The 20072-nt window shown below is 36.4% G+C and overlaps 1 protein-coding gene across 4 annotated transcripts in view; it reads left to right on the top strand.

Moving 5' to 3' along the window:
• Positions 1-20072, top strand: part of STAM (signal transducing adaptor molecule) — a 40212-nt gene that overhangs the window by 2141 nt on the left and 17999 nt on the right. For 3 of the 4 annotated variants that reach the window (XM_075048206.1, XM_075048179.1, XM_075048197.1), the window contains exons 2-6: positions 10002-10086; positions 17633-17708; positions 17796-17891; positions 18445-18591; positions 18863-18953. In XM_075048206.1, coding sequence (XP_074904307.1) covers positions 10019-10086; positions 17633-17708; positions 17796-17891; positions 18445-18591; positions 18863-18953 — 478 coding nt within the window. In that variant the 5' untranslated portion in view covers positions 10002-10018. Of the gene's footprint in view, positions 1-8087; positions 9501-10001; positions 10087-17632; positions 17709-17795; positions 17892-18444; positions 18592-18862; positions 18954-20072 lie in introns of those variants that run through there. The other variant, XM_075048188.1, reaches the window with a different exon arrangement.

The following is a 20072-nucleotide window of genomic DNA, read 5'->3' as shown; positions in this document are numbered from 1 at the left end:
GTGTCCCTGGGCCCTTCTTCCCCGAGGCCCCTTGGGAATGTGCTATTATCTGGATGAACTTCTTGGCAAGCTTCGTAAGATAACATCAGCTGTAAAGTAAGCTCTCTTGTTGTCGGGAAGATTCCAAAAGTTGTCAAGCAGTAGTGTTATTTTTCATTTTTTTTTCCTCAGAATGAAAGTCCAGTGCTCTGCCTTTGTTCTTGCCCAGCAAGAAAGTTTTCTTTTGCAAATCAGATTCCTGAAGCAGGAAAGCAGTCAAAAGCTAGTCTTAATTCATATGAATTTGGACATTGGTGTAGTTGTTAGTATTGCTGTGATAGCTGTGCATTCTTATCCACTAGACAGCTAGTCAGTACTGTGTAATAGTTGGAAATGGTTTTGGAACCATTTAGGATCATGGATTGCAAAGAACACATCTGGAACTAAATTGTTTTCCATTGTTTTGAGGAGCGTAAGTATCTAAGTTCAGAAGGAAAAATTTCCCAGTTTGTCTGGCCAGTCATCAGCATTTGGCTAGTCCTGTTAGCATGCTCTGGCTGTGGAGCCTGTTCATCTGTAATAGCTTGCCATTTAGTGTCAACTTTGTACAGAGATTTTGAGGGTTGCACTTCTTCTTTAGGTGTGGTTGGCAAAATAATGTTGTTTAAGACTACTGTTAAACTAATAATATTAATGAATGCTTTAAGCTGCCCAGAGATTTGAGGAAGTAAGCCATTGTCATCCTCGAAGAGTCCAAATCTCTGGATGAAGCCCAGATGCTTTTTGTTTCCTGAACCCTCTTTTTACCATATTTAGGAATATTTCAACAGGAAGGGATGCTAATCATTGGTGACACAAGTTGGTGTGGATTTTCACAATCAGGTCTGGGAACCTTTGACAGTGTGTCCAAGTAAGGAACATCAATATTGGAATTTAACAAAAGAAAAAAACCTTCAAAAGACTGGACTGCTGAGGTTATAATTAAGAGACTAATCTTCTATTTAAGGCGTTAGATTAATGGTGTTCTTATTAGTTTGATGGTAAGTCTGTTTGTGCCATATTTCACAGCCCTAATCATAAAATTACTCCCAGAGAAATGCGGTTTTATCTGTAAGTTTGATGCAGGCAAAATAATGGTGAAATGTGCTTTAAGAACCAGAAGACTGTCTGCTAATCTGTCATGACAGGCTAATTAGTAATGTAGCAGTGGTTAGGCAAGGTTTGATGAAGAACTTAACTGCTGAAGCAGTTCTGAAGTGTCATTTAGATGTTATCTCACAAATAAAATCTGTAACTTCGGACTTAATATAGTGCATACTTTATTCTAAGTTGATGTCAAGCATTGTGAACTTAATCTATGTTGTAAGAAGAGAACTGGAAGAGCTTTTTACTCCCTGCTCTAAGCTTAATATTTCTGAAGTTTTATAAGCTGCAATAAATACAGGTTCTGGTATGATCTGTCATAAAATCACACATGATATTAAGAGGAGGTGTTTAAAAAACATGAGGTTTTTTTGCATTATTTTTCTCCCTTGTGCCTTTGTCCCTTACTGTGCATTTCTTGCATATGCTTTGAATGTTAGACTAGTTCTCAGCGTAGCTAGTGTAATTGTTTAAGGTACCACAGGAGTGGGAAGAAAGAAAAGATGCAGGCTTACTATTTACAGTAATAGGAAATTAAGCAGGTAGTTTAGTAATGTAGTAGAACTGTCAACCTGATGCAACTTGCAATGATTTTTGCCATGTTTTATTAAATAGAGCAGTTATTGATCATTTTATGCTTACCACTCTTTAGATATTTAATAATACACATGAATTACATATGATTGTAGGTAAGTAGGAATGTTAAGGTACCACAGCTTATAGTTTGATGTATTAGAATGTAAGAAATGCTTTGACCATGATTCCCATGGTGCATTTTCTTGTAATAAAATACTCTTGCTATTTAAACTCATTACTCTCTAGGTTTATCCCCTTGGTTAGTCAACATCCTCAAAACCATCCAATTACATATCTGTCTGAGCTGGGCTTTTCTCTGTTTAGGCCAGGTTTGCCAAAAGGAGGGAAAATTGTTGCAGAGGAGATTCTTGACCCTAGGTAATTATGGAGGCTGCAGAGTGTGAGTTACTTCTGGCTGCAAGGGAAGACGAATTACAAGGATTGGTTCAGCTTGTCATGAGGCTGGCACTTTTTTGCCCAAGCTGGCCTACTGCTTTCTCAGCGTTGTTTTAGGGAGAAGGATATTAACTGTGAGCTAACAGGGAGGCTCAGTGAAAAATGTGTGGGAAAGGAGCTATAGCCACCCCCCTTTCCAGTTATTTATAAATGTTTAGGAAAAACAAGAACTTCTCACTAAAGATACCTTTGGTGTATGTTCTCAGTGAAAAATGGCAACACTGACAGGATAAAAATGCGTGGAATACCCCTTCTGTATAATAGCCAGCAAACAAAATCTTTTTCAGTACAGAAAAGATTCATTCTGAAAATGAATCACCAGACTCAGTTGGGCTATTTGAAGCCAACATAGTGTGTTCCGTAGGCAAAGGAGTTTTTGTAGACTGTACTTTCCCAGTTAATTCTTTTTCTTTCCTCCTAGGGAAGAGCTGTCATTTTAAGTGCTTCCCCTCATTTCAGATGTGACAGTGTGCATTACAATATCAAAATTCAGGGGGATCAAAGTATATCTCCAACACGTAAAATCTGTTCCTCTAACTGATAACTTGTCATATCAAATATACGTTGTTATTTTTAAGTCTCTTGCTGATCTTCATTCTGAAATGCTGCTTCTACTGTGGCTTGGTTAGTAGGGCTCTGCAAATAGATCCTGACACCATTTATTATTATAACATGCCTGTGATACACCTTGTTTATGGAGTAATCATCATCGTTCTCATGTATCTTGAATGTGCTCACCTTCCTCCTCTGTTGTAATATTTCTGGGTGAAAGGTAGTTTGAGTTCCATGGATTTGTTAGAGTTTGCCATAAGATGTCTAAACATCTAAATTATTTTTGCCCAGCTTGTCTTACTGTTTTCAGCATTGTCTTACCAGATCTTGAATCCTTTTATCTTCATACTGCTCCTTATTGAGTTGAGTGATGTCTATCTTGGCTAGGCTGCCTCATGCACGGTGGGATCCTACGTAGTCTTCTGAAAGACTTCTGAAAGAATGAGTTGAGGTGGCCTCATGTCAGCTCAGTCACTGCTGCTTGCTTTTGCCTTGGATCAGCTAGCAGTGCTTTCATGGGACACCTTCTACAAGTGTTCCCATAAGGACTTTTTAGGAATACTGTAAATGAGGATACAGTTAAACTGAAGAAATTGGTTAATGGCTTTACTGAAGTTAATGGTTGAACAGGGAATTCTAGTTTCTTTCTATGGTGCCATTGCCTGTTAGAGGCTATTTTCAATCTTGTCTAAATGGAATCTCGTTGGACATAGTTTTCTGTGCTGTTCTGATCATGCTAGTGAAATGCAGAGTGGTTAATATTAAAGCAGTATTTGTTGTAGAATGGGCCAACAAATGCATTTGTTTGTTTTATTTGAAAGACAAAAAGAACAAAATTAATTACTTTTAACTTTGGTGTTGTAGAATGGTATGTAATCAGAATTTCTTGGCAAGTGACTGCAAAAAGAAAGAAAAATTTGCAATCAGTTTCAGTCTTTCAGGACTATTTAAACTATATTTAAGAGATGAAGTAGTTACATTTATGTTTTTATAATGCTTTGGAATTTTAGTATTTGCATTTCTATACAGAGTGGGAAAGTTATTTATTTAGCCTTGAGAAGAAAACAAGACTTTCAGCAGGAGAGGGGGAGTAAAGGCTGAGAGGAGTTTTGAATTTTTTGTTAATTCTGTGGTGCTTACATTGATATCATGGATTTTTGAGGATTTTTTATTATGCTAGAAACTGGTTGTAATTTTAGTCTGTGAGTGAAGACTTTCTTTAGCCATTCTTTTGAAGTCTTTCTTGTAGCCATTCTTTTCTTTGTAACTTCAGTATTTCATTTGAGAGATGTGCATCTGGGGAAATGGAATTATGTTCATTAATGTAGTAAGAGAAAATACCAACTAGAATGGTTATAAACCTTAGTTTGCTAGGATATTCTGATAGTTTTTACTTGTATTTGTTTTACCTGCTTCAAATTATGTACATTTTAAATGTTGGGTTTGGGGGTGTTTTGATCTGTTTTGTTATTTCTTGAAATTCTAGCTAGTTTTAACATCTTTGAGACTTTGTAGCAGAAAAATAGCTGAGTCCTAAGATTGGATTTTTTTTTTAAATAAAAAAATAAAAATCTAAAGCTTAGGAAGCTCAAACCTGCCAAAACTTCCCTCTAAAAATGTTGTTAGCAATGGGTAGTCTTTAAGTTTGTTACCTTAAGAAATGTACCATGGTATTCCCTGCAGAATCCCAGCATTGATGAGAACATTTACTTTTGCAAAATTCTAGTAAGTTGGTAAAATGCTATTGTTAAGTTGCAGAACTAAGGCAGAGAAATCAAGTCACTAGCATATATTTGCATGGAAAATCTGCAGCAATATTTATATTTCTCTTACCAGCACCTAAACAGTCAACCACTAAGTTTGGCAGTGGCTTTTTTCAGCATTATTCTTCTGTCTAATAGTACTTTATAAATCTGATGATAAATTTCTTTTAGGAAAATTATGAATAATTAGGAAATTATTATTTTTTCTTCTGAGAAAAGTTTGCATCTTCTGTCCTAAAATGATCAACTGCAGTTGTATTTTGTATGTAATAGGGAACTTCAAATAGAATCACAGTGCAAATATTTTTGCTTTGGATATAATTTTTAAATAATGCACAAAACCAGAGAAGAAAACAATTTTATTGATGCTCCAATCTTTTTCAGGTTTGTGTAAATTGGAGGGAAATGGGACCTCAACAAAATTAACAAACTTTACAACTCAAGGAGAGGATGGTTTATTTAGGTATCCCAAAAAAGCCCATGCAAAAGCCGGTGCACTTTCACCACAACCAAAGTATAGGTAAGGTAACTCATGTATTTAGAACTTTCTGGCCTGGCTTCTGATCAAAAGGTGTAATATTGTTTCCTGGGTTTTTGGTACAGTATTTCAGTGAGACTAGACAGCGTGTATACTGAGGAATGGTGTTTTCTTTAGAAGGCAGATGATGTTCAGGTTTGTATAAATTTTATTCAGAGGCTTAGTTGAAAAAAAAAAAAAAAGAGATGTTTGGAAGTATGAATTCAGCATCTAGATATTTCATTTGAAGGAGGTCATGTTCTAGAACTTATTGAGAAATTTTGAAGATACAGACACAGATGAGACTTCTATCAGGATATGCATTTTGCTTCAGAGTACTTTCTGAATTATTTGTTTTGTATGTGGTTTATGATTACGTTTGTGTGGTTGAAGCACCATTTCTGACTTGGGAGTTACAAAGCTGTAAATGGTTGGTTGCTGAAAGGTGTGTTGCGAGGAAGTACAACTAATGCTTACCTTATTTTTTTTTATGTTTTTCTAGGCATCTGCTTTTTTAGCTATAATAAGATAGTAGAGACTGGATGTTGGGCAAGATGGAATTGGTCTGGCTTGGTATGATTAGTGTTATGAGTACAGAAGCAGTATAAAGGGAGAAGCCTAGTGATCCCACACTCTGTGCCTTGCAAAGTGGGTGAAAAATGTGATATATTGGTTTTGTGTGTCTTGCTTTTGTTTTAGTAATTAAATAAATTGTTGAAGTTACTTATAAAGGTATTCTCGATTTGTGCAGAATCGTTGTTATTATTGTTGTCTAAAGAAGCCATAGTCCTAAGTATTCTTTTCGACTGAAACTATGGTGCTTACCACTTTGCATGTCTGTCTTTGTGGAATTAATGGTAAGAAAATAATTTTAAATAACTCCTAGAAAATGAAAGGTGAAAGTTGAAAACCTGTAATGGAAAAAAAAAAAGGAAAATAAAACAAGTGGTCCTAAAATTTAAAAACCACTAATTACAATCTGAGGCAATGCAAGATGTTATAGTCTTGCACTGGTTAAAGTTCCTACGTTAACTTGTATGCCTTGCTTGCACTAGGAAAACAATACCTTGAATTTGAGCAATAGAGCTTTATGGGAGAGCGCTGTTTCAGAAAACTAGAGACAAAGTTCAATCATGTATACATCTGTGTCACATAGTCCTGTTTTCCTTTGTGTTTGACACAGCATTAATAAGTTTTAAAGAACACAGATTTCATGAAGGAGCTAGCACTGTCTTTAAAAGTTATTTTAGTGAAGTCCAAAATGTTATCTGATCCTGGCTTGGCATTCACTAAGTTGAATAAGATTTTGTAGCAATGATGAGGTGGCGGGATAGGGTCTGAAGTAAACATTAATATTGCTGTGGCAGAATTATTTTTGATCAGGGATGGAAGATGAAGAACATTTCTAGTTTAAGTTATCTCTATATCCTGTGCTAACCTATCCAAAGACTTTAAATACAAATGTCTGCTTTTCCCTCCCTATTGGAGTCCATGTTGGTACTAAGATAGAGGCTGATAGTGACATGTCAGCTGTACCTGAAGGCTGGTTAGGTGCCAGCTATTGGTCAGGGTAAGCAAATACTGAATGTATATTAAGGTTTTTTTGGCCGTGAATGTGTGCCTCACATTAGAAGAGGGAGGATTCATGGATTTTAAGTGATAGTAGTGCAAGTAATTTAACTTAAGTAGCTTTAAGTCGTAATTTTGTCTATAAAACACTGATGCAACACAGGAATTTTGTCAAAGCATCTTTGTTGCTCCTGTTCCCAGAGTGGTGAAAGGTGATAGTCACTTGCTAATGCTCTGACAGAGTTAGCAGCCTTTTTTGTGGATAGTGTCAGATGGTGTACTGCTAACATTCACAGTATGCCGTTAACTTTTAACTGCCATTGTTTAAGACGGAATTTAACTAAAAGTCTAGAGGCAAAATGTTTTTTCTCATGTCTTACAATTAATTTAATTACCCAAGGGAATTAATGGATGCTTGTTACTATAGAAGACAGAAAGTACACAATGAAACTGGGTTTCAGACTGAAATTTAGTAAGAAACTATCTAGTGTTTGTTGGTGGAGAAAATATCTTGACTAACAAGGGGGGGAAGGTGTTGCAAGCAAATGGCAGTTTTTATACAGGACTAAATTCAACTTCCAAGAAGGAGTGTAGCTGTGATAGAAAACTTATAATTGTACTTGTGGAAAAATTTGCAAAATATTCTTACTGAGAATTAAAATGAAGGTTGTAATTGGTGTGGTTGATATGGATCAGGGATTTCATCAGTCACCATCTTATTTTTAGTTTTAGCCAGACTATTTAAATTAGCATAAAAGACCATTCATTATTTTTAAACCTTAAGCATGCACTATTTTACTTTTTAGTTTGTAAAAGACATAACCGATTGCCATGCCATTTCTCTCTGATGACATTGTGAGGAAAGAAGGATGAATTGTTGCCCAAAGTGCAGACAACTGTTATGTAAAATAATGAAAAAGGTCGAAGTTTGTTCCATTGGATTTCTCAGCTCTGACTGCTGAAGGATGTGCTAACTGAAATACAGCATTAGGCATGAGCGAGCAGCGTGGGTTTGTGAGGCTGCATGTGAGCTCTGAGCCTGGTGGGAACTTAAGGCTCTGGAGAGCACTGTGCAGACACACTTTGACTGGAGCTGGTCCAGCTCCAGCAGAACTGGCAATGAACAGAAACAGTGGAGTCCTGGAACTAACCTGCCTCCATGTGGTCTGTTTTGTGTGTCTCTGGACTGTGCTTATCAGCTGTTTTCAGTTTTGGGAATGTTGTGTAGGCACACCTTCAGCTCAGGTGCAACTCCACTTACGCTCCATGTTTCAAAAAAGCAGTTACGATGCCTCAGACTTGAGGCAGGCTTTGGTAGCAGTATAGGTGCTGTGCTCATGGCCTTTGATTACAGAAGGTTGTCTTGGCCTGTGATGGCTCTGTGCAAGGTATTCAGTTTAGGTGTCTTACCATGTGTGGCACAAGTATTCTGCCTGCAGATGACTGAGAGCTGGCTATATTAAATGGATAAGTAACAAGCAGGAAAAGCATAACGCATGGTTCTGCTATGGAGTTTTACTTGCCTTTTTTTTCCCCCTATCTCATTTGCTTGTATTTTTCAAGTATCCTCAACTAAAACCCCAAAATTCTGGGGTAATGAAACAATGTTCATTGATATAAGCAAAGTACAGTCACATTGCTCCGTTGTCATGTTTTGGCATTTTTAACTGTCATGCTGAGTGGATTCTGCCATTATGGTGTTCCTCTCAATTTTTGCTTCACAGTTGACATGTTTCCTTTATGAGCAAGATTTAAAAATCAAGAATTTCTCTGATTGTTAGCTAAACTAGTCCTAAGCATGATTTGGAACAATAGTAGATGAAAGAAAAATAAAGTGGTTGGTTGATCAGCTGGTATATCTTAGTGCTAGATGCTAGCATGGTGTCTACCCAGAATTTTTCATATTTTTGTTGATTGTGACTGCTTTTTGTAATCAAATAAGTTTTCTGCTTCAGTTTAGAGAGAAGAGGCGATGCTCCTTTACTTTACCTGAGAGAACATATGGAATTGTAACTAACTTCCATTTAGGATTTCCCTATACTGCGTTCCTGTTTTCCTTGCATCAGGCAGTACAACTGATGTGTTATCACTCTAGTTCTATATGGCAGTGTTTGATTTTTTTTTTTTTTTTTTCCTCAGAAATACTTTGAGAGCACATAACCATAGAGCTTTGCTTTTCTGCATTTTGGTTCTGAATTAAGAAACTAATTAACTGTAACCTGACTTCAATTTGTAGGACAGAGAAACTCAATTCATAAAGACAAGCCATCAACTTTGGGATGAATAATTCATTGTAATATATGGAGATTAAATGTTTTGCTTTTGCTCTTCTTTGCAGTCCTGCAAATGATAATATGGATAATGAATCTTTCCTGGCATATAAGTTTTTATAGAAAATCTTTGCTTCCTTTCATAAAACTAAGTAGTCTGAGACATTCTCCGAGGGATAGTATCCATTGCTGAGGTGTATTTTGTGTTTTGTAGATTAAGAGGTGAATATTAGATGAAGCAGGGATAGGAAACAAAGTTTGTGTACTATTCTGTGCCCATTCCCCTTCTGTTTGGTGAATAATGGAACTGCTTGTGCATTCCCTTGTGCTCTCCAGCCCTGATCTGATCTATCAGTGTTTAGATAATCTCCCATTCAGCTGCAGTGTAAGGCTCAGTTTCCATTAACACTTTTATTTATTGTTATCCTTTGTGTACCTAAGCTTTTCTGGGGGAGAAATAGGGAGGGAGTCTCTATTTTTTTTTTTTTTTTTTTCTGAAGTGGAATCAATTTCTTCTCCACCTGCATTCTCTATTTCTTCACTCTTCAGCAGGGACTCTTGTCCTAATTCAAAAGATTTGGAAGAAAGAGTCCCAATGGCTTCTATCAGATTAGCTTTGGTTTAGCAGTCTCTATAGCTGAAAAGAGATGGTGGAATATATCATCCAAAGCAGAGGTGAGAATGGGGAGATAAAAGTTTAGTGATTATTAATGAATTGTTGAATTCTCCTTGCTGAGTTGTAATACACAGAAAGGAAGTGCAAGACACAGCAGTTTAGTGCCTGAGGAAGTGGTAAATGTGGTTGTATCTGACTGCAAACAGTGAACTAATGCTTTGGGTATTCATATCGTATTAACTTCACAGTTCGAAGTGGAAAAAAAAATCTGCTGGTAGCTGTCATATTCTGGGTATATCTTTATTACATGGGAAAACAACCCCAAAATATGTATTTGCTTATGAGTTTAAATTCATGGCCGCAAATAACATTCAAAAATTAAAAAGAATTAGGTATCACAGTTTTAATATATGAATTTATTAAATATAGGGATTTGTCATACATTTAGCAATATACGAAGAGGTAATACTGCAACATTTTTGTTGACAATTTTGTTAAATTCTTTTATCTTTTTTTTTTTTTTAATTTGTATTTTGATTTACTTACACTTTATTCATCAGAGAAAGCAACCAGTGAGATGAACACTGCAGAGGACTGGGGCCTGATCTTAGACATCTGTGATAAAGTTGGACAGTCACGCACAGGGTAAGTAACTTCAGAAATTTCCTCCCCAAACTTTGTTAATTTTTGTTATTGCAGTCTTAGATAAGAGGAATGAAATTTTGGTATCTTGTATAGACTTTTGCAATAGCTCCATTTAACTTAAGTTTATTACAAGTAAAAGAAAAGTGTGTGGATTTTCTGCTCAAATATTTTGCAGTTCTTCCTTTGGAGATACTAGCCGACCTGTTAAAATTAGGACTTGTGTACAGCAGCTTTTCACCAATGTAACAGAATAAATAAACTGGTACGTTTTAGCAGTGTCACCGTAAACCCAGAAGACTTCATGAAGTATTTTTCTTACAGTATCATAATCTAGGTTGGAAGTGACTTCTAGAGGTCATTTAGTCCAACTCCCCAGCCTGAAACAGGTCTAATTAGATCAGGTTGCTCAGGACCGTGTCAAGTCTTGAATGTCTCCAAGGTCAGAGTTTCCACAACCTCTATGGGCAGCATGTTTCAGTATTTAACTACCCTCACAGTAAATAAGTAAGTAAATAAATAAATAAATAATCCTGCAATCTGATTACAATTTGCCCTGTTCCAACTTGTCTGTTACGTCTTGTCCTGTGCCTGTGCAGCTCTAAGAAAGAGTCTGGCTGCGTCTTCTATATATTCTCTGATTAATCAGTTGTAGAAAGCAGTAAGGTCCCCTTTTAGTCTGCTCTTCTCAAAACTGAAAGCCGCTCTCCATCTCTCCTTGTATGTGTCTCTCCTCTGACCATCCTGGGAGCCCTCCATTGGACTTGCTGCAGTGCATCAATATCCTTTTTGCACAGGGGAACCCCAAACTGGGCAAAGTACTCCAGATGCAATCTTACAAGACAGAATGGAGGGGAAGGATCACTTACTTCTCTGGCCCTGTTGGCTGTGCTGACCACTTGTTTGACCCAGAATGCGGTTGGTTGTCTTTGCTGCCAGGCTGCAACTGCTGAGACCTGTCACCCAGTAGGACCTGCAGATCCTTTCCTGTGGAGCTGCTTTTTGGGTTGTCAGCTCCTGGCCTTTGCTAGTGCAGACCATCTGAAATGCAATACCTTGCCCTTACTCTTGCTGAACTTGACTAAGTTGCAGTCTGCCCATTTCTCCAGCCGGTCCAGGTCCCTCTGAATAGTAGCCCTGCCCTCCAGTGTATTGATTGCTCCCTGCCAATTTGCTGTTGTCAGTAAATTTGCTGAGAGTCCACTGCCTCCCATCATTCAGGTTATTAGTGATGACATTTAGCAGTGTTAGTCCCAGCAGAGATCCCTGAGGGACCCCACTAGTTGCTGCCCACTAGCTGGAATTTGTACCACTGGTGACAACTCTTTCAGCTTAGGAGGCCAGCCCATTTTCCACCCACCTTATCATCCTTTTATCTAGCCCATATTTCACCAGTTGAGTGATAAGGTGCTTCAACTGTATGTCGAAACTTTGCTAAAACCAAGGAATAAAGCATCTGCTGCCTTTCCCTCGTCTTCACCTCGAGACCACCAGTGTCTTTGTCACAGAAAGCAATGAGGTTCTGTTTCTTCCCCTTGTTTTGAGAAGCTATTCCCTGATATCAGGTCTTTGATAAATGTACATTTTGAAAATGTGATATTAAATTAAACACATCTTAATATGGGCTGCTAATGCTTCCATTATTGAGTCTTTACTGAGCTCTCTCATAGAATTTATGCATGGACTCATTTTTTGGACATGAAAAGTTAAAGTATAATTTGAGTGAGCAAATAAAAAATAGTTTAAAGACATTATTTTGGTGTATCTATAGTGTTTATATTCAGTGTAGTATTAGGCTTTGGAAATGTTTTAAATACATCTTCTCCAAGCATTCCCTGTAACAATTCAGGTAAGGAATAGCCTCAAAAAGAGTTTTGCCATTGCTGCTGTTTAGTGGAAGTCTTCTCTGAGAACAACTTGGATTGCCTTGTAAAACTGCAGGAAACAGTATAAGATGCCAGACAGCAAATTTCCACCTGGGACTTTTGTTCCAAAGGACAGGTTTGCAAATAAGCTTATTCTTTGGGATTAGAGATGGTCTCTAGAGGAGTACTTATAAATAGCATGGCATGTTGTTACGACTCAGACTGGACAGACCAGGGACTCATGTTTAATTCGAAATTCCCTCGGGCTAAATTAAGGTGAAAAGACACCAAACAATCAGTTAAAGATTTTGTTCATGACAGAAGCAAACTGAACTGGGGAGGTGTGGTAGTAGGTGGCAGGGTTTCTCACAACAGGAATTGGTATAAGACTACTTCTGTAAACTGTGTAACCATATACATCGATTCAGGGAATAAGGAGATTCCCTCCCGTTGAGTCACGAGGTTCAGAGCAGACCCCCTTGCTTTCCAGACTCTTCCTCAGAGAAGGGCCCAGGGGTGGCTGGATCCACTCTTAGTCCCAGACTTGGTCAATGGTTTTGTGTCTTAAAAGGATGAGGTGTAGGGATTGTGGAAAAGGAAAAGGAAAGAGAGAAGAAGACAGAGAGAGAGAAAAGAAGAGAGAAAGATTTCACCGGTCCTGGGTCCAGTGCTGGTTCAGTCAGCTGAGGGGTCCAGTCCCGGTGGGCTTGCACACCCGGGGCTTCAGTTTGTGTCCTTTTATCGTCCTTGCTCCTCCTTCGGGCAGGCACCTGAACTCTTCAGGTTAATGAGCAGTTTGTGAGCCTTTGGGCTTGGGGGTCGTTTGTGGAGTAACTTTTCCTTCCCTGCAGACATGGTCATTGTTTGATCTTTGTATCAGAACAGCTTATCAGAACAGGGAGCTGCACACCCTCCAGCACCCCCTCACCCTCCTGTTGCTGATGTCTGAGCTGATGGGCTTTTTACCTTGGTTCCTTGCTGTGCAGGGTTTGTCTTTAAGCAGAACTTGCCCCACCACAATGTTTGAGACATTAACTCTTTCGGTCTCTCACACATATTGAGACTTTTGTACTGTTGTGTATAACTGTAGTTAAAATAACAGCTGGCAGGTTGTTAATAATTTTTCATATTAGTCTGTATGTGTAGAACTGCTTCTTGTGCATGTTGATGCTGAGCCTGTATCAATAACTATATTATTAAGGCTTCAGTATTCTATTTAATCACTGAAAGCATTTCCACAGGCAAGATTTAGTCTCACAGCAACCTAGCCTGAACAGTGCTCAAATGTATGTAGCTGCAAGACAGCTGCTTGGCATCTTCTGGTAATGTGCAGCTAAATTTCTCTGGGACAGCTAGAATTTCTGTTATGATTTATGGTTTTTGTTTGTTTGCTTTTGTTTTTTTGTGTTTGTGGTTTTGGGTGGGTTTTTTTGTTTTTGTTTTTTTTAATAAAACGGTGGTTTTATCCTGGCTGTGACTTTAATCTTTGTATATTTACCCTGCTTGTAATAGGCTGCCAGCTGACTCACTGCTTAAATTCAGATTCTGTTAAAACTTGCTGATAGTGGGTTTTCTTTGTTTTGATGGATTATGTCATGCCATAGCAAGGTAAAGCAAGACAAAGTTCCCTATTAAGAGGTTTAAATCAGATATGCTACATTGTTTGAAATTCTCATGCAGTTTAAGTTTCTGTGGCAAGGATGCTAGTCTTCTTAACTGGGATCTGCTTTAATCTTTTAACCAATTCTGGTCCAATACAAGCTGTCTGTTACTATTCTTGGCAGAAATTTAGATTATAAAATCTCTGATTTATGGGTTTTCTTTGTACCAGTCTGTAAGCTCCATTGCATGCCTGCAGCTTTTTAGATGTAGATCATCTTACACCTGAAGCCACAGTAGACTAGAAGGACTGTTCTTCATTAAACGGCAGGTTTTTGTCCCACGGTGTTACATGGCACGTTGTCTCAATTAAGTCTGCCAACAAATTGTTTGTATTCAGACTAATTGTTGGAAACCTTTTATGCTACAAAGGTGCTACATTTTCTCTTAAGATAAATTAGCTACGATTCAGGAACAGAATTGCTACTGTTAATTTTTACATTGCAATACCATGGTTACAGAGAATCACCAATAGCTAAAAATTTTACCTTTCTTCCCTTAATCCAACCAACTAAAACAGGTTTTAGCAAGTTAGAATTCCACTGAATCTCTCTCTTTGACTAGTCTCTCTTTTTTTTGTGTGAATTTCAAGATCTAATTTATTAGAGTTGATGCCAGAATTTTCATAGAAAACACTGGAAAGACAGTAAATTCAGTAATATTTTTAGTAACATGCCTGTTTACAATAGCATATATAAAGTATTGCCATATGTAAGGAGGAATTGACTTGATACTTCCTGCATGTTTTGCATACCAGGTTCTTAAGATGATCTAAAATTTGTCTATGAGACAATCAACACATTTTTTTAATCTCTGAATTTGTTTTAGGAACTTGTATGGCTCAGCAGTTGCATCTTACATTGTTTGCACCCCTTTTTTTGGGGAATATTGGTAGTTCAGTGAGCAAGTTGCCTTTTCAACATGGAAACATGAATAAAACAAAGATTTTACCATTAGAGGCAATCTTTTTTGCTGTTTTTATACAGCATTATTGAAAACTTGTTTATTTTAGAAACTTTTATCATATTTGACTGGCATTTTAAATCATCTGACTACAGGAAAGGTATAGATTTTTGCATAGTGTTGGTTTTCTGCAATGAAAATGCTTACACAACTGAATCTGTAGTTTATCAGCTCTGAGTAAAATAATGTTATAAAATTTGAATGATGTATTAAGCAGACTAAAAGGGAAAGTTAAAGGCCACATATGGTATATTTTAGCATGAAGCACCCCCCCCCTTTCCTCAGTCAGTTCAGTGCTAAACAGTTCCTAAGTCTAATTCTGTTTGCATTTGGCTTTGAGATGGTTGTACCTTTTGTATTAACTTAATGAGACATATCAGTCTTTACATCTGAAACTATCACAACTTCAGTTTTTGTCCAGAAAAGTTACTTAATAAAAATGACAGCTGAAAAAAAGTTAAGTCAGTGACTGGGAGAATGCACCAATGGTTGAGAAAATAGAAATGTTTATTGCAGCACTCCCTATTGGGGGTGGCTATTGAAAAATTGTCATTGAGAAATGGTTTGTCTACATTGCTGCTTGCCTAACTTTGTCCTGATTTCTTATGGATTAATCACTGCCTCAGTGAGTCAGTATTCTGGTAAGCTGATTCTTCTTTGGTTGTTTGTGTGCCTGTTCATACAAGAGAGAACAGTAAAATTGCTTACTTGATAGTCTTCCAAACTACCTTATATATTTTTTTTTTTCCCCTCAAGTTACCCAATCTCAATAGCATTTTACATAGTCATCGCAGTGTATGTCTAACAGGCTGACCAGGAAGCTCTTTGACTAGCTTATTTTTAAAGGAGCAAGGAGGAAAATTGAGTCACCTGTGTAGTCTTGACAAGCCCCACAGTCAGCTACCTTAGACTGTACATCTGTACATGAATAATAAATTCCTGAAAATATATGAAATGTTTTATGCAAGTAGTATTTTAGATTCCAATTGCTGTTAATTTTGTCTTTGTTAAATAAAATACGATACTTTTTTTTTTTTACTCTCTAAAACTGCAATTTATTGTGAATGTTTTCTGGATATATTAGTATATAATACCATAGGTTCAATTGTATCTTGCCCTATTTTCCCCCTACTGATTTGTTATTCCCACTTACTGTGCTGCCTCTGAAATTTTGATTGTAGAATCATTGGAGCAGAACTGCGGCCCAATATTTGTATAGCACAGTCTGGAGAGATGCCTAATAAATAGAGAGAATTCTGTTCTCATGGGGTGTGTGCCTTCCCTCTGATTTCTGCATAGTTCTTCTCATAATTTACAAACTAAATTGTATGATGAATTAATTTGAAGTAAAAATAAGGATTACAGTTCTGTCTAGAATAAGGATTCTTGGTCTTTGTGACTAAACACTGGTAATCCTGGATTTATTTTTTGGTGTAGATGTAATCCAAAGATTTTTTTAAACATTTGAGCTTGTTGAAATATTAACACGCAAATATTGATTGTTTCTGTTAAATATATGAGCAAGTAGATTTTTTTTAATTTTTTTTAAGGCATTTTTATGAATTACTGAGGAGTTTCTTGTGGGGTTTGTTTTTTGTTGGTTTTTTTAACCTTTTCAAAATTGTTCTTGACACATGTGGAAGTTCATTTGGCTTGAGGCTTTCTTGTTACTTTACTACTTTTTAATAAGACTTTGGATTCCTCAATAAAAAAAATTTAGGCTAATGGTCCTGTTCCTGAACTGCTAAGCTCTTGATCCTGCACCCTGCCTTTATAAATACTGGCTTAACAATTAATGGACATGCACTTTTTTGTGCTTGTGTTCATATCACATTGATAGTACTACTCATAAATTAATAGCTAAAAAAAAGCAGTTATTTCTGAAAATTTTAGCATGTATTCTTTCTCAATTAAAGTGAACATATGAGAAGTCTTGGATAATTAAAAGGTAAAAGGCAGTGCTTGCCTTATAGCCTTCATTTGTAATAATTGGTTATATGAAGGTATACACTGAGTGATATGTAGTCTTGCTGTGTGACAGCATTTTCTATAATTAGTACTACTAAACATGAGGTGGACATTTCTGTAAAATGTAGACACTGCCAAATATAGTATAGCCAAGCAGTGGTGTAACTTATACCTAAGTTTCATGTTAGTTCTTGGATATCAGTTCAATAGAAAAATAATTTTGCTTCCAAAAAAAAAAAAAGTTACTCTAAATACTCCAGAAATGCATAAAATCTCTTAGTTTAAATTGACCTTCTCTTTTCTTCTTTCCCTACTTGCCCTCTTTCAGGGTTATCTTTTCAGGGCTATTCAACAGATAATGCTTGTATGCCCATAATTCCTGTCCCAGCCTCGCTCAGCCTTCCACCATGTTTAAAAACAGAACAAAATAACAGAAAGTCACACAGATTTTAATATGCAAAACTGTGTCTGAAACTCCTGTTCAAATTCTTCCTTAAATTTCCTTTTCATATTATTTCTATCTATCACAGCATAAGTAAAACTTGAATTCTGTATTTAATTGTTTTGAAACTTCGATATAGAATGTCTAAAAATTTTTTAGCACTTGTTGGTTCATTGCGTATCTTCTTTATAAATGTTATTCAGTAGATTAAAAGAGACTCTGAGGAACGTAGTGGTGGTAATGTAAAAAAAAAGTAGCAAAAGGGTGTTGGTAATCAGTATGTAAGCAAATGTTACATACGTATGTGAAATACAGAGGAGTAGGTGCATGGACTACAGAGAATTACAGTTCTCTATTTGTAAGGGATTTTGTGCATTTCTGGAGTATTTACAGTAATCTCTAACTACAAAGGTAATGTAACTTACTGGGAGGTTTTGATAACTAAGCAAGCTAGCAATCCTACAGATAGAAGTGGCTACAACTGTTAATGGTGTTAATTTTTTTTTTTGATGTTGCACTTATAAGATACTAAATAATTTACTGAATGTGTTTAGGAGAGCTTGCTGTCTGTTAGCATTGTCATGCATTGTCATGTGTGCAATAGGAAATGTTCATTCCATCACATTTTTTAAAATCTATCTTGTGTTTTTAGGCCTAAGGACTGTCTCCGTTCTATTATGAAGAGAGTGAACCATAAAGATCCCCATGTTGCTATGCAAGCATTAACAGTAGGTTCTTCTTAATGTAGTGCTTTTCCTTCCTGAAAAGTTATATTGCAAAAAATCTTCTCTGAGTTTTAATCTTTCTTTCTTTAGCTTCTAGGAGCATGTGTTTCAAACTGTGGTAAAATCTTTCATTTAGAAGTCTGTTCAAGAGATTTTGCCAGTGAAGTAAGCAATGTGTTGAATAAGGTAATGTATTGCATTGATTTATACAATTCATAGAAAAGTGAAATCAGACAGAGAATTGAGGTAATCTGAAAGTGGAATGGAATCTGCTTTTGAAAGACTGGAAATCTGGTGGCAGGGGGAAGGATACAAGATTATTGGGAAGACTGTGGCTGTGAGAAAGAACTTCCTGAATGCCACTTCACACTAGAGTTACTTATGTATTCTGTTTGGGGGACGTGGGGTGTCGTTTGCTAATTTACAAATGTACAAATTCATTTTCATGTTAAATTACAGCAATGAAACACTAAATACAGAGGTAGGCAAATGGAGATAATACAGGGCTTTTATATAACCTTGTTTTACTTTATTTTGGGTCTAGTACCTATTGTACTAGTACAAATGAAATGCTGGTGTACTATTCTCCCTTTCTAATAAAAATATCCCTCACTCATACACTTGACTTAAAAATAAAGTGTCTGTACAGTTTATATCGACAGTAACATGAAATTATTTTAAATTAAGGAATTAAGAACAGATTCCTACATTATTTAACTAGTTTTGACTGTTCTTGCAGGGTCATCCAAAAGTTTGTGAAAAGCTGAAAGCCCTTATGGTGGAATGGACTGATGAATTCAAGAATGACCCACAGCTTAGTTTAATATCTGCTATGATAAAAAATCTTAAGGAGCAAGGAGTTACTTTTCCAGCTATTGGTTCACAGGTATATTAAATTTTGTGGTTGTTCTTAAAGGGTAAAACAAATTCTTGTTATCCTCAGTTCTGTATTTTACAGTTGTAGTTTTGAATTCTATAATATATTTGGCAAACAAAGTGAAATCTCTCTTGTCTTAATAAAACATTCCTTTGAGGGGTGAAATGTTCTGCTTTACTTTAGATTTTTATATTGCAGATGAATACAAATCAAAATGGTGAGCTTAATGAATTGTCAGTTTCTTGTTGATTTAATTTTTACATCTTTCACTTTTGGCTAGGCTGCTGAACAGGCAAAAGCAAGTCCCGCTCTAGTTGCCAAAGATCCTGGTACAGCAGCCAACAAAAAGGAAGAGGAGGATTTAGCTAAAGGTGAGTGCATTTACTTGCTGACCTGATGAATATATTGGTAAATATCAAATAAAGCAGGAACAAATGCTTTTCTTCCTTCCTCTATGTGAATAGTATATTTATGGACTGTGGTTATGATTACTATTCCTTTCTTTTTGTACCATTCCTGAAGGGTTAGAAATTAAAACTATTCTCTGGGTAAAAAATGTGAAAAATTGCTGCTTTTTACTTTTTTTTCCCTTGCCAAATGGAAACAACACAGTAAAAAATCTGCAAAATCTTATGTTAAGGACATGCTCCACTATGGAAATGTTTGATACAAGTACTGCAGTTGGATTTTCCCTCTTCCTGGGGCAAGTGAAGCACATTCATTTGCAATTTAAACATTTGATGGAGGGAGGAAATAAGGATTGTAGTATAAGTTGTACATAAAGTATTTTGAGTATACTACTTTAAGCTTTTATTCTTTTGAATACTGTTTCCATAGTATACTTTAGGTCTTTGATTGCTGTAAGCCTGAGTGGCTGTTAAATATCTCACTGCAGTCCCAGTGAACAAAACTAGGACGGTTTCTTCTGATTTACTGTTATACTAAAGCATATTTAAAGGTCATTTAATGATCCTATACCAGACATGTGAAGAGTTATTCTTAGAGTGGTTTGATTTTTATGGTCTAGACACTGTTTTTTGAGGTGAAACTTCAGCAATGTAAAGGCATCAAATGTTAGCCCTTGTATGTAGTATGGCTTTGGGCTTAAAGTTGTAACTGACTATTCACTATAAAAGTGAAGTTCTTGCACTAGTAGTTGGTGGATGTTTGCAGTTTCTCATCTTTGATACAAATTTTTTTGTTTATCCATTATCTATTATAACATTGATTTATTTAAATCGCCATTAGCCCATCTGTATATGTTACTAATGGTTTCTTCAACAGTTGACCCAACAAACTCTACTTCTAAAGGGATCTGTGTCTCAAAGGTTCATATTCTGCATGGGTTCTCTAAAGTTCTCTTGTTTTTTGTGTCCAGCTCTGTCCCTTCTTAAACATGATCATTCTTTTCACAAACTTGGAGGAGTTTAATATGAGTGAAATCTTTCTGCTGACTCAAGTTTAATTGAAAATGACCAAGAAATGTAAAA

The sequence above is a fragment of the Buteo buteo genome, chromosome 2 (assembly GCF_964188355.1).
Source record: "Buteo buteo chromosome 2, bButBut1.hap1.1, whole genome shotgun sequence".
Classification (NCBI taxonomy): domain Eukaryota; kingdom Metazoa; phylum Chordata; class Aves; order Accipitriformes; family Accipitridae; genus Buteo; species Buteo buteo.
This window is presented reverse-complemented; position numbering and strand designations above follow the sequence as displayed.